The 14440-nt window shown below is 49.8% G+C and overlaps 1 protein-coding gene across 1 annotated transcript in view; it reads left to right on the top strand.

The window, feature by feature from the left end:
* LRRC75A (leucine rich repeat containing 75A) overlaps nucleotides 1–14440 on the top strand; it is a 93037-nt gene that overhangs the window by 22536 nt on the left and 56061 nt on the right. Inside the window, exon 2 of the mRNA XM_054209557.1 lies at nucleotides 11329–11457. Within this exon, the coding sequence (XP_054065532.1) occupies nucleotides 11329–11457 (129 nt within the window). The remainder of the gene's footprint in view (nucleotides 1–11328; nucleotides 11458–14440) is intronic.

Genomic DNA, 14440 nt, shown 5'->3' with positions numbered 1-14440 from the left:
CAGCCGTGCAGTTCCTTCTGTACTTGGCTGTATTGGCATCTGCTTCACTCGGGAGCAGCTGGTTACGCTGTGCTCGGAGAGGGCTTTTCACCCGGCAGGCAGCATTGCGCTGGTGTACACCAGGAGACCCGCGCTGACCTCCTCCTGAAATCTCTCATGGTGGCAGCTGCTGGAAACAGGAGACAGGGCTCAAGTGGGCCAAGGCAATAAATCCTGCTTTCCCGCTAACCAGAGGCTGGTTCGACAGAATTAATGTCAGAGCCAGGCAGCTCATGCTGTGTCGTGTTAATCTGTGAAGTGAGGGCAACTCGGAGAAAGTGGCTGGATTAGAGCAGGGAGCAGTGAGAGGTGAGGGCTCCTGTTCTCTCATCTTTTCTGTTTAGAAAAGAGGGTGATCTGCAGTGCAGGACCAGGCGAGGCTGGCTTTTCTGCTGGCTTGTCCATCACATCAGCCAAACCTCAGCTCTGGGAAAACCCAGCTGCTCCCAGTGTCCTCCTTGAGATCCCAGCCGGGCAACCCTGACCGCAGCTGTGGACCATCTGGCCCAGCTGCAGACCATCTGTCCTCCTGTCCATCCATCTGCTGCCATGCAGCGTGCACCGCACCCAAGTCCTGCCCCTTCCCTTACTGGAGTCTCTTCCTTCCACTGACACCAATTCCCCAAAACTTAGAGGACCTTAATTACCTTTGAGACTTTTGCCCCTTTCCCATAGTTTAATGAGACTGGTGGACACCTGGTTACCTGGGGAAGGACAGAGAGGTGGAAGGATGGACAGGCAGCACAGTCGCTCAAGCCTTGTTGAATGTTTGATTCATTATTAAGGTTGAGCCATCTGAGTCAAGATTTTTGGACTTTCTTCTTAGCATATCCCTTAGCAGAGATATTTGAGGGATGCGTTTGGCTCGTTCCTGTTGATGAAATGCAGTATGTGCAGGTGGGGGATAAGGAGCAGATTGCACAAAGCGCTTGTAGGCTCGGTGTTGCTCCAGGAACTCTCATCAGTTGTAGTGTGTGCAAGAAGAGTGGTCTGTAATTTCAAACAGGGAAAGACGTGGGATTGTAAATGCTGCTCTTGTATCAGGAGCCGTTCACTTGTATGCCCAGACGCCGGGGCGGTCCCTAACAGGCAGTGGAAATTACGAAGACGCGTGATTCCTCCCCACCTGACAGTGTCATCTTCTATTTGGAAACCTCTTCCCCTTTCCTGCAGGGATTTCAGCTCTGCCTTTTTTGTTGTTGTTTCTGTAAATATTTATTATAAAGGTATGCCTGTGTGTATTCAGTGCGTGTGAACACAGCGTGGTAGGATATCTGTATGCACAAAAAATTCTTCAGTGCCCATAAGGCCTCTGCTGTCACCTTCCAAGGATAAGAGTTGTTTGAGCTCCCAGTTACCCCCAACAAAACAGTGAGGGCCTAAAGCAAGACTTAAAAATGTAATTAGTGTTGATGGATGATCAGCTGCAAAACAGCTGGGGCTGTTCTGTGGCTGGAAGAGCGGGTACGAAAGCCATGCAGAGCTCCGCGCTTGCTGTGTTGGAAAACAAAGGTCAGAACAGTACGAGTGGGATTTTCCTGCTCCAGTTGCCTAAACATTAAATGTCTAGGATAAGCTAATTAGAGGGGCTTTTCTTGGCGGGTAACTGATCGAGACAGCCACATCCAGAGACTGACTCAGCCCAGCTGCCTTAGAAGAGGATGAATCACCGTCTTCATGTGAACTGACAGCAGCCTGAGCTTAGGTGACAAACCTGGATCATTACCTGACGGGAGATGAGATGCACCCTGTCCTGTACCTCCATTCTCCGACAGAGATCTCAGGGACTTTTGCAAGGGAAAATAAGTATTTTTTTGCATGTGGGGTGGCAGGGGGGAGAGGTGTGTAGCCTTCGTCCTGGGGATCAGCCACTGACCCGTGCTGGGGCAAGAGTCCCTGGGCAACCCCTGCTGCTTTTAATAGTCAAAGGCACTAGTCACAGAGCAAAAAGAATGATAAATTGAAGTTCTGCTTCTGACCTGTGCTTTGGATGCTCCAGTCAGCATCCGGCTTGCTCCAGCAAGCTCTTTGAGCAGACACACGAAGGAAGAAATGGCAAATGCTTGATTAAATTTATCATATTTCCTTTTAATGCTTCACCGCGGAGTTGTTAATGGGAGTTCCAGCAGCAAGAGCAGAGTGAATAGGGTGGGCGTCTTGCTGGGTTGATGCATTAACCTTTTTCTTTGGATTTTAGCCAGGTAATGTGGTGGGCTCTGGGTGGAGTTGGCTAGCGGGAGGCGAGGAGGCCGTGAGAGCGGCCCTTCGGTGTTTGCACTCGGCCGTCGGCAAACTGGAGAGACCGACGTGTTTGCTCACAGCCTCCTCCACATCTTGCCCTCAGACCTGCGGCTTTTTCTGCCCTCATCTTTCCTTTGCAGGAGGAAAACCGTGGGGGAATCGCTCTCCCTGGGAGCGTTTCGGTGCAGAGCAAAAGAGGTTCTGGTGCCTTAGGGCTGAGACTTCTGGGAGGTTGCTGTTGTCACCCATCCGTCCGGGGAGCAGGAGGAAAAGGTGGCAAGTCCCACCAGAAGGCGTCTGGTGCAGGCTCTGCTTGGCCAGCAGGATCCTGGCTTGGGGCTGGAGCCCCAGCTGGAGCAACGGCCCCAGATCGATGCACCGGGTTGGCTGGGAAACCGGGATGGGGGCAGCTCCCACTGGTTTAGAAGGGATGAGTGAATAATATTTTGTGAGTTTAAGACGAACGCTGGTGTTAAAGGCAGCGATGGATCTAAATCTTTGTAATTGTTCAAAGGAAGACCTGGAGTCACCCTCTGCAAATGGTGTTTTCAAGCTTTTTCTATACTGGGATCCCACTGTAAATCAAAACGGGGTGGGTAGCAGAAGCTATCTGTTCTCATTAAATATCCACAGGCGCTCTCCTGAAGAAGTCTGTTAGCTGTGGTCTGGCCAAACTCCAATTGGGGTAATTGCATTTGCCTCACAGTTTAAAATAAACGCAGCGCGTTCTTCTGCACATCTCTTACTCGCAGTTGTTTATTGGATGGATGGCACCATCGTATCTCTGCCCATTAATCCGTCTCTCCGAGTTTCAATAATTCCAGCCTCCTGGAGGGGGTTCAAGCTGCCACCATTTATTATTTGAGTCAATCTGCCAGGGAAATGTTTACTTCTTCCCTGAAACATTGACTCTTCTCTAACTGCACCCTCACTTGAGGCTTGAATGAGCAATTGTTGGTTACAAACTGGTATTTCCTCTCTTAAACAGAAAATATCCCACATGTTTAAACTCCATTTTTGCACCCTTCTGGTGGATTAGACATAGAAATTTGCAGTAGTAATTGCTGGGTTTTTTTGGAGGTTCCCAAGGTGCCTTCTGCAATGCTCCATCCAGACGTACTGGTCCGACCACCGGCTGCCTGGTGACAGCCAGACCCCTGTGTGGCTGATAACTGCTGCCTGCCCTCTTCAAAGGTGCAAAGTTGGGCATCTTTGCATTGCTGAGGTCTGTTTTCTCCCAAAACCTGTTGGAAAGTCGTTACCTTTCAGCTGCTTTACTCTTCTCTCAACCCATGAAATTGGTTGATGTGTTAAAGACCTGTTTGGGGGAGAGGAGAAGGAGGCGGATGGACAGCGTGACCAGTTCAGCCTTGTTTCCTTAGGATACCTAGTTAAGAATTAAGCTGTTTATAGCATGTGTAAAACACCTTATTGCAATGTATAAAGGGATGGTTTATAGGGGGTGTATGCGGATGACCAGGGCTGTTGGGCTGCGATAAATCCGCCAGGCAGATAAACTTTCCTGCCATGCACTTCGATGTTGCTTCGTCTTCGAAAGCAAAGCAGCACCAAACCTACCAGCTGTGAAGCAAATACTGGAGGGCTCATCACATGCAAAAGAGGTGGAGGCTCATCCTGGACGCTGTGGCCAGCCATAGCCGGTTGCAGCTGGCAAATCCACAAACACCAAGTTTTACAGTGGCTTGCTAACCTCATAAGTCAACCAGACGTTGGAGGACTTGCGATGGACTCCAAACATCCTAAGGACTTAAGGCAAGAAATAATTTTTTTGCTTGTTTTCAAAGGGGTGCTTCACAAGGCGTGGGGGTAGAGCAGCAAAATACGTCCTCCAAGAAAACCAACCCCATAGCCTTTGAGCAACCCACGCCGTGCGTGCTGTTGAGTCACATCTCACATGCCTCTCTCTCTGAGCTGACCTTACTCACCACGTTCCTAATGCTCACCTCGTGAAATCATTTTTTCCCAGATAAGTTGCTGCAGATGATTGATTGCCCGCAATGTTAATCCTTCTCTTCCTTCGTGCCCGAGCCTTGTTTATAATACCAGTCTCTCCGCTTGGAAATTCATTATGCTGCCCTGGCTATTAGTGGAGATAAGAAACAGTTTTGGAAGAGGTGCTGGCCAAAGTAGCAGCTATCGGGATGTTTATGAGCAGCCGTGACTGCAGAAGCTCGGGGTGGTTTTTACACAGTAACCTCATTTGGGCAGCTGGTAACTGCATTTGCTTCCGTGTTAATGAAAGCAGCGACAGCATGACCTGCTTTGTTGTATGGCTTCTTACGTGGACCTGCTGAATCTTCCTCTAATTGCAATTCAATTTGCAGTGATAAATAGTTTAAGAAGCGAAAACGGGCTTGACTTCCGTTGTTTATGGCTCCTTGTGGCTTAGGGGAGTATTACATGATACTGCGTGAAGCACAACCTGGAGCTTCAAAAGCCTGTTGCTCAACTGGTAGCTGTTGTCGTGCTGCATTTTTTGACAGGCAGCAGGAGGAGAATGACAAGTCGTTTTACCTGGCACTAGGGAAAGATAAACCGGGAGTACAGCTCCTAAATGCCTTGCATTTATTTTTCTTTTTTCACTGGGAAAACAGCATTGCTTGGGTAGTGTTGGCCTGGGGGAGTCAATGGCGAGCTCTTAGTTTGGGCTGGTTTTTGGGTAGAAAGGCGGTTTCTGTGGTTGGGGCTTGCGAAAGGGACCCAGGTTGAAGAGAGCATCGAGCACAGCGTTAGCTCTGTGGAGCAGCAGACCTGACCGTGTCTGGGCTCTCACCTGGCTTGGTGTTTTTCCCAAATAATTGGGTTCTCTTATGCCTTTCATGGCTGTGGCTGGGAAGTTTCCGTCGCTGGCTGTTGTGGAGGGAGGCATTACATTTTTCTGCTGGACTTCTTTGATTTAAATTTCAAATTCCTTCACTTTTTTTTTTGTGGTGCGGTTTGATTTGGTTTTTGTTTTTTGTTTTTTTTTAAAAATTCTAATAGCTTTGCATTGCTACATTTGCAGAAGGCTCCTCCTGTGGAGGCTGAATGCAACTAGTTGGTGGCAGGAAGCTTTCCTTCCAGTGGGTAAGCCATCCCCAAGGACCGATGAGTGGTTTGACTCTCTCTTGGCCTCCCAAAGCTGGAAATAAATCAAACAAATTGCAGGAAGGTCACGAGTGACGGCAGGGAGGATGCGCAGCGAAATGGATTGAGCAAGACTTTTGCTTTTCTACTTAGTCCCAAAGTGATCTCCTCTCCCTGCTCCTTAGCCTTGCCTGGCAAAGCAAGACTTGAGCTGATGTGCTCAGCGTCTGTGGCTCCTTCCCCGGTGCTTTTTTGATCCGCTCGCAGCCTTTGGGTTGCTTTCAGTCATTTCTGCATTCCTGACTTTCTCTGCTTGTTTTGTGTCATTAATTCCAAATCCTGCTCGAGTCGGCTCCGGCTGCCTCGCGCGGGCGGATGTGCTGTTGAATGTGCTGCTCTGGAAATGTCCTCTTGGCCCCCTCCTGCCAGTGTCCGTGGGGATGTCAGGACTCGAGGTGGTTCAGGGATGCAGAGATGTTCTAGAGATGTTCCCTTTCTCCTGCCACACGTGAGCAAACCTTCCCAAGCCATCTCAGCAGGGTGCGGGGGTTTGGGTGCACGCTAGAAAAGCCCCCCTCCAGCCTACACCAAGAAAGCCATGGTCCTGCCTGACTCGTAAATACCATCGTTTTAAACGCTTACACCCTTCCTACTTGAGAGTTGCACTTGCTATCCAGGTAGATATCCCGAGGAAAAGGGAACGTGCTGAGAAAACACCCAAGTGACAGGAGCCAGATGCTGGGCGTTTTCTCCAAAGCCAGCGATTCGTGATTTGCTGCTGACAGCGTGAACTGGTGTTAAGTTATTAAATTGCAGATGAGCTCATCACTTGGCCTCGAACAAGTTTCAGCCTTGAGTGGCTTTAAAATATTACATGTGGTGGAAAAGAGACAATGCTGGTGTGGCAGAGAGATTTAGGGAGCAGCTGAGAAAGACATCTGTGCATAAAAAATGTGTACCAGGAGGGAGGAGGGAATACTTCATGTGAAAAATGTAAGCTCTCCCAGGAGAGAGGAGGAGAAAATTCTCTGATTTATTGGTTCTACGTTTTAATTTTAGCTTAAGAGAAAATTGTCAGAGTTTTGAGATGCTTAAAGGGAAGTGGCAAGATGCTAAGCTTGGTTTGATCCTCAAAGATCCCAGTGTGTTGAGAGCGGCGTGTGCGGGATTACTTCTACCAAGCCCCCAAACTGCTTCCTTCGGCAGCGCGTGGTGGTTCCAGCGATGCCGTATGACCGTGGGCCAAATCCAGCTCTGCTTGATGTTTGCTTAATCCTAATGTTGAGCTCGACCAAACTGGGAAGGCAACATCCACGCTGGTTGTTAGGAGAGGTGTTTCTCTCCCTGAACGAGTGGGAGTTTCCTTTGGGGATCTCCCTGCACGTTATCTGCACAATTTCTATTTCTCCCCTTTTTCCCCCCCCCCGCCCCCTCTTGCAAAGGAGCCTGAGCTCCTGAACCCACCCAGTTCCGTACAGTCACCTGCGGAGCTGTGCGGTGCCAAAATACACGAGGATGAAGATGGTCTTGAACGAAGGAGTTAGTTTTTCCAGCCTAATTAAACCCAACGGCGCCGGAGCAGCCTTGGTGGGCTGTGCTGGCCGTCCCAGTGCCGCTGCTGGGGAGCGCAGCGCACGCCCGCATCTCGGCTCCGCATTGCAACGCTGAGATTAATCCTTTTTTTTATTTTTTTTTTTAAGTGCAAACTTGGCAGAAGCCGTGAGATAGATCGTAAGTCAGTTCGTCCGCTTTGTATTTCAAACTAGGCGTGTTTGCAATCAGTGGGCGCGTTGGGTGGTTGGGCTTAGTGGCCAGTTGGATTTGTTGGTTTGAGGGTTTTTTTTGGTGCTCCCGGCAAGGGAGAACAGCCCCGCTCGTGTGGGTTTAACCGCCTCGGCTTTTTTTTACCAAATGGCTTGTTTGCAGTCGAAGAGTCAGCAAAGTGTTATCTCAGTCAGTGCTGCAGCGATGCCCCTAAAAATAACAAGGAAACCAGGACGATGAAGACTTGTCACTTCGGTTGTGGCGCGAGTTGTAATTGCACACAACGCGAGATCCCTCTGGCTGCTACAGCCAGTGTCTTAAGATGGAAGAGATGACTTTTTAAGTGAAGATGATCATTTTCAGCCTGTCTGAAGTCACAGAGCATCAGCACCTACAACTAATGTGCCTTCCCACGCGGTTCGTTGGGGCCGGAGCATCTCTGAGCTCAGGCCAGGCTCCAGTTTACTGCAGGGCGCCAAGTTGTCATTGGCTTGGATTTGCGGTATTAAAACACTGGGGGCAGGAGAAAGGGAACTTTTTCATGTAAATTATTAACAAATTGCGTGTGTGGCTGTCAACAATGAGCTGCAGACTGTGACCCTGGAGCAGCTGAGCTCGGGGACGTCGGCCGGAGGAAGGCGCTCTCAGGGGGCTTTTAACACACACCTAAACTGATTAAATTGTAGAGTGGTGCCAGCACCTGGGGACAGTCCCCACCCTCGGCCGCACGTTCCTGTCCCCATCTGTGCCGTGGGACTGACGGGGATCGTGGATTTCTGATAGCTGAAGCTTCTGAATTGTATTTCTGTTTTTCTGCCTGGTGTTTATCCATGTGGATATGTACAAAGGGAGGTTACTCAGGTCGTCAGGTCTGTGATTATCTTCTTTTTCCTTTTTTTTAATAGTTTTTAGACCGCATAAAGCTACTTTCTTACTGCCATGTTGATTTTTTGATTTCTCGCGACGGCAGCTCTATGCAGCCCTGCTGCACTTCTACGTGGCGGGGCAAAAGCTGCGTTTGTACTGGGAGGACTGGGAGCTGCGGTGCTTTGGCTGGGACGCGTATTTGAGATGGATTCCTTCCTCACATCCGCGGGGCGTAACATCTCACTGAGCTGCTCTGCCCAGCTCCCTGAGGGAGATGATGCCTCTGTGCGATGCCTTCCTTTTAAATCACGGAATCACGGAATCTTCAGAGTTGGAAGGGACCTCTAGAGATCATCTAGTCCAACTCCCCTGCCAGAGCAGGATTGCCTAAAGCACATCCCTCAGGGCTGCATCCAGGCGGGTCTTGAAAATCTCCAGAGAAGGGGACTCCACAACCTCCCTGGGCAGCCTGTTCCAGTGCTCTGTCACCCTCACTGTAAAGAAGTTTTTCCGTGTATTTGAACGGAACTTCCTATGTTCCAGCTTGTGCCCATTGCCCCTTGTCCTGTCGCTGGGAACCATTGAAAAGAGCCTGGCTCCGTCCTCCTTAAACCCACCCTTTAGGTACTTGTAAACATTAATCAGGTCCCCGCTCAACCTTCTCTTCTCCAGGCTAAAGAGTCCCAGCTCTTTCAGCCTTTCCTCATAAGGGAGGTGCTCCAGTCCCACAATCATCTTGGTTGCCCTTCGCTGGACTCGCTCCAGTAGTTCCCTGTCCCTCTTGAACTGGGGAGCCCAGAACTGGACACAGTACTCCAGTTGTGGCCTCACCAGTGCAGAGTAGAGGGGGAGAATGACCTCCCTCGACCTACTGGCCACAGTCTTCCCTATGCAGCCCAGGATGCCATTGGCCTTCTTGGCGACAAGGGCACACTGCTGGCTCATGGATAATTTGCTGTCTACAATGCATCCTAAGTACCTGTGGTTGTCGGTGATAAGTGCAATTTGCGCTTGTGAGATGCTCTAATGTCCTCCCATGGCAAGTTCTGCAGAAGTGCAAGATGTTCAATGCATAACAAGTTATATAGTCGAAACTATAAATAAAAAGAGGGTCAGGAAGGCTGCTTTTTGCAGGATGATGGTGGATAAGATTGTCCCAGCCCTGTGCTGTGTGTCTGACACTTTTCATTATTTTTTTTTTTTTTAATTGAGTCACTTAGCCAGGCTGAGACTCCCACATGGCACCTTCCTATTACTGGCACCTTATAAATAACTTTTATGTTTTGCTTTTCCCAGCACCACACGACGGCACCCCCTGCCCTTGGCGTCCCCTCCTGCAATTCATCTCTGTAGCTGGTTGGTTTTCCCTAAGAAGAGGACCAGAGCGCCAAATGCTTTCCCTTTTATGCATGTTTCTTGCATTGCTCATTCCTTCGTCACCAGAAACTTCCATCTCATTTTTGCAGCTCAGCTCTTTTCAGCCTCAGCTTCTGCATAGAACTGGGCCTGTTTGGTTTGATGGCAACGCGATTAACCCCTGGGGGCGCTGCCATTGCTTTTCACCTGCAGAGACACGTGTGTTTTCAAACGTCATGAAACTCTTCATGCCAGATGCCACCAGCTACGTGGGAGGAGGACTTGGCATTTGATGTAGTTGTGGATAAGTCTCTGTCTCCAGCGTGGCTGTTCTTGGGGGTCTTGGAGATACAGATATGAGGATTTCACCATTGCCTGCTTTTTCGTGGATAGTTGAAATTATTCCTCATTCGTGCAGTGATGTGGTTCAGGAAGTGGGAATAGACACTCAGAGCTGGACCAGTCCTGCAGCTTACAAACCCAGCTCCCATTGCCAGTTGAGGGCTTGAAGGACCAGAGGTTGTGGCTTCCTACACAGGTGTTTGCACTGGAACGATGCTGGTGGTCGGTTCTTCCTTACCAAGTTACATCTCCAGTGTTCAGTGGTGGCTGTCAAACAACCGTTTCCACGTTGGTTTAGTAGTGTAGGGGCTCTGTCTTGCCAAAACGCATGGCGGGGTGGCAAACAGGTCTCAGCCTGGGTATGTCCCTGCTCACTGAGTCTTGCAGAGGTCATCTGGAAAGTAAATGCCTTGGGGTAGGTGTGGTGGTGTCTCTGCTATGGGAAGGTGGATGTGACACCCGAAGGAGAGATGAATTTCCTGAAATGCAGTAGAACCTGTAGGTCTTCATTTTCCTAAATCCTATCCATACCAACCAGAGGAGGCTGCTTCTGGGCTTCACTCTTTAAAAGTGAAAGCAGGCTTTTGGAGAGAAATACAAAACATCTCATTCATGTCAAAAATAAAAGGCGAAAGGGCAGTGGCTTGCTCAAGCTCACCCAGTAAGGCAGGACTGGAGAAATGAGCCAGCTCTCCTGGACCTCTGGTGTTGGATGGGACCTGTGAGGCACATCGCCTCGATGGACTGCCTCTGGCCATCCTGTGGGGTGGCTGATGGACCTCGCCTCAATGTGCATTCATCTGAGAGGAGTGCTGTCCTGTCCCCTAATCGGCTGCTGCTGGGGAACAAAACATAGTGGAGATAAAATATTCAATGTAAAAAGAGTAAACTATATATAACCCTACTCCTCCTTGTCCCTGTGCACTAACGTATTTCGTATGATGATGAGTTCTCTGCCAAAATTCCTCAAATTATTATGTCCAAGCATTGAAAATCAGAGAAAATACTCTCGGAGGGGACCTCAGGAGGTCTGATCCATCCCCAGGGCAGGATCAGCTCCATCTGAACTGTTCCTGACACATCCATGTGCGGTCTCCAACGGCAGAGCCTCCACCCCTTCCCCAGGCAATCTAGTCCAGCACTTTGCTCTTCACACCCCCCCAATTTATCCTCCTCTTTCCCTTGCTGCAGTTTTAGTCTCATTCCTTCATCCGTGTGCCAGCTGACCAATATTATTATTATATTATTGGAGAATAAATACAGCACATCTATGCTATATTTATTCTCCAATTCCAGTTTCATGGCGATCAAGCTGTCCTGTTCTCTGGAGTCATCTTTGATTTTACCTTGTTGTAAGCATACTGTTGGCTCGGTGGATTTATGGCTTGCGAGAGGCACCGGCGTGTTCATCCTGCAGCCCTAACGCCTCTTTGCAGAGCAGATCAAGTGCAGGAGTGCAGCTTTCCCCAGGCTGACGTGCTCATCTGTCCCTTCCTTGTGTTGGATGGTGGTGGGGATCACTTTCTTCTTGGCTTCTTCATGGGGACCACCAATGTGGGCTAATTTTAAGATCCATGCTAGCCCTGGCTTTTGTAGCACATCTAATGTTGCTCATTTACCTGTTTTCTGCAGGATCTAGGAATGGAATCGACCTCTCTGGATGATGTCCTCTATCGATACGCCAGCTTTCGAAACCTAGTGGATCCAATCACTCACGACTTGATCATCAGCCTTGCTAGATACATCCACTGCCCCAAACCGGTAGGTACCATGGTCCCGTCGCACCTCCAAAACTGTGGTAGGTTGGGAAACCGCTCTACTGGGAGCATGGAGCTTCTCCCTGAGTGCCAGGGAAAAAGCCTCCTGGTTACTGCTGTGCTTGGGTGTCTTTGGATGAAGAGGACCTGCTCGGAGATTGTGGTTTGATTGCACGGTATTGGGCTTTCTAGCTGACCAAGTGACGTTCGCCTCATGATGTTTGTATTTTGTGTGTTAGCCGTTTGTTTTGCCTGTGCAAAATTTGTATTTCTACTTTCTGCCACTTTGTGTTTCTGTGTTAAAGACCTTACCCCATCAGGAACACTTTCTGCCTCGCGAGGGTAACAGGCCGTTCCCCGCCCTTGAGCAATATTTATCATGACCCCAAATGACGAGAGAGTCCTTGGCTTGTGTCTTCAAGGCCAGGTTCCCAACAAAGCGCAGCCTCCGTGGGCTGCTGTTTGGGCTCGGACATGGGCAGGTTTCTCTGTGAGCGCAGCCCCAGGCAGATTTGGGCTTTTAAAACGCTCGGCCCCGTTTGCTCACTGGCAGCTATAGCAGCATAAGGGCTTTTGAAAATCCCAGGCTGGCTCCCTCCCTTCTCCTCCATGGTAAGTGTGACTTTGTGTGGTGGCCACTGGCTGTTTGGATAATTAAGGTTTCTTTCCCCAGGCTTTCTTTTAAATAAGCAATATCATCTGTGTCTGATTCGCAGAGCAGCGTAGGCTTAGAAAGGTATGAAACATCTGATCTCTCAAAACACGCTGGGTGAGGAGGAAGAGGGATAGGAGAGAAGACCAAAAGCTACTAGACATTGATCACAGGAGATGTAGGCGGCATCAGATCTCTGGGGATTTTTAATCGCTTAGTCCTGTGCTGCAGTTCCCTACCTGTAATTTTTGGGAGCTCCACTGAATCGGTGTGATGTGTCCTGGCACTACAGTCACGGTGACGTGTCATGCACCAAAGATGAACAGGTTGCAAATATGTAAGATACGCGCCTTTCAGAGGAAATGGCTTTCTTCTGCAAAGCACGGTGCAGGCTGTAGGGTGAGCGGGAGCTGTAGTTGCTGATGCTCCCTCAACTCCTCTTGAAACTCCCGTTAATGGGCTTCCTCCTAAAGACACGTTTCTGTCTGTGTTTCGTGTTGTCTGATAGAGGTCAGAGTGTGGTGGGGGAGCTGAAGGCTCATCTATCATGGTCGTGGGTTTTTTTTCTCCCCTGCACAGTGCCTGTCAGGAATTAAAGTCACATTTAAAACAAATGATGGGAATTGTAGGAAGAGGCTGAGTGATGTTTTCTGGTAAGCCCAAAGGAGGGTTTGCAGAGCTTCCTGGTGGGATGTCTTCATCTTAAGACCTTCTCTGGGAGTGTGGGAGCTACGTGGCTTCCCTGAACTTGCTGTCTGGAACCAGTAAGCTACCAAAAAGTTCACTTTGAGCAAAAAGGAAGCCCTTCCACCCCCGTAACCTGCGTTTGGCTCTGGTCATGTTGCAGATGTGATGGAGCTCTGTTTGAGGGCCACCAGGAACCACCTCCCAGGCCACGTTATTCCCAACACTCTCCTGCCGTGTCCTCCAAACTCTTCCCATGCCTTTTTTGCCCTTGGGAAAATGCTGCCTGGAGCAGCGCCAGGGCATCAATCATCCAGGTTCATTACTGCACGTAAGACTTGATACACTGACGTCACCTGGAGCCGGGAGGAGAGGTGCAAATGCCGCAGGTGGGGTGGGTGTCTGATGTCTGTGGGTCCATCCTCTGTGACATGGAGGGGTGCAGCCCTCCCCGCGGTCCTCCTGGAGGCCAGCACCACCAGTGTCCCAGCCACATCTCAGGGGGGCCATAAGAGTGAGACCCAGCTCCTGTTGGGGGTCACACAGTGAACCCCAGATATTTTTCGGGTGTTCCTGGAGGGAATGTTTGTATCTCCCAGCAGGTCCCTGTGAGCTCATCAGGCCTCTGAATTTCTGCCAAAAGCACACTTGTTGCACTCTGTATCCTTGGATTTTGTTGGGGAGGGGGGTGGTTTGTTTGTTTTTTCCTCCTGGAGACAGCGAACTCCGAGCTAGCTCATCCGCTCTCATCTCTGCTGCTGAACTGTATGGCTTTTACCCATCTCCTGCCTCCTTTTGATTTGCACGTGGAATTTTTAAGCTCTTCTTGGGAAGGGACCGTCCATGGGCATGGTGTGCCTGGTGCGACAGGGCTGGGGTCCGAGCTGGGACCTGCAGGCATCGCTCTCCTGTACTTACTGCTAAAAATGCGTCTTTAATTTCCTGTAAGAGTGTATGAAGGGATAGAGTCATTCACTGCTGTTTCTTGTGGATGTTTTACTTAATAATAACCTCCACCACTGTTTAAAAATGGGGGAAATTGCTTTTTGGGAATATTTAAAGGTTCCTTTAATTTTGCTGAAGAAAAACCGCTGTGATGCTCGGGGTGTGTCTGCCTGGGCTACGGTGTGAAACTGGCTCTGGAAGTGCTTCATAAAACTCCCTACACTCAATAAGCCGCGTTGGGAAGGGTGGAGCGAGTGCAGCAGCGTGCAGACATGGCTCGGGGACGTCAGGGACCCAAATCTCCATCTCCAGACTGAGGATGGATGTCCCATGTCCTACGGTGTGAGCTCAAGATGTAGACACATCCCTGTGCTGAGTAGGTAAACCCATGCTGGGATACCAATATATCCCTTTCCCTTTTCTTATGGAGAAAAAGATCTTTTCCTCTCTCCTCCCCCATGGGGCAATGAGATGGGAAACTGAAGAAACCTATTTTGACGGGCCTGTTTCCAGGCAGAGAGGCCCCGTTCCCCCGCTGAGGTTACCCTTTTCCAAAGCGTCGTGACTAAGCTGGTTTCTCCTCCACGTTTTGCCCTGGGAGACTAACGAGCCGCGGCCAAGTGTGCGCTCTGTGCTCCTCGTAAAAATAACCCGAGGCCGCTGATGCAATGGCGAACTGCTCCGCTGCCGAATACCTGCTTTCGCA

Source organism: Rissa tridactyla, chromosome 7, assembly GCF_028500815.1.
Source record: "Rissa tridactyla isolate bRisTri1 chromosome 7, bRisTri1.patW.cur.20221130, whole genome shotgun sequence".
NCBI classification, from domain to species: domain Eukaryota; kingdom Metazoa; phylum Chordata; class Aves; order Charadriiformes; family Laridae; genus Rissa; species Rissa tridactyla.
This window is presented reverse-complemented; position numbering and strand designations above follow the sequence as displayed.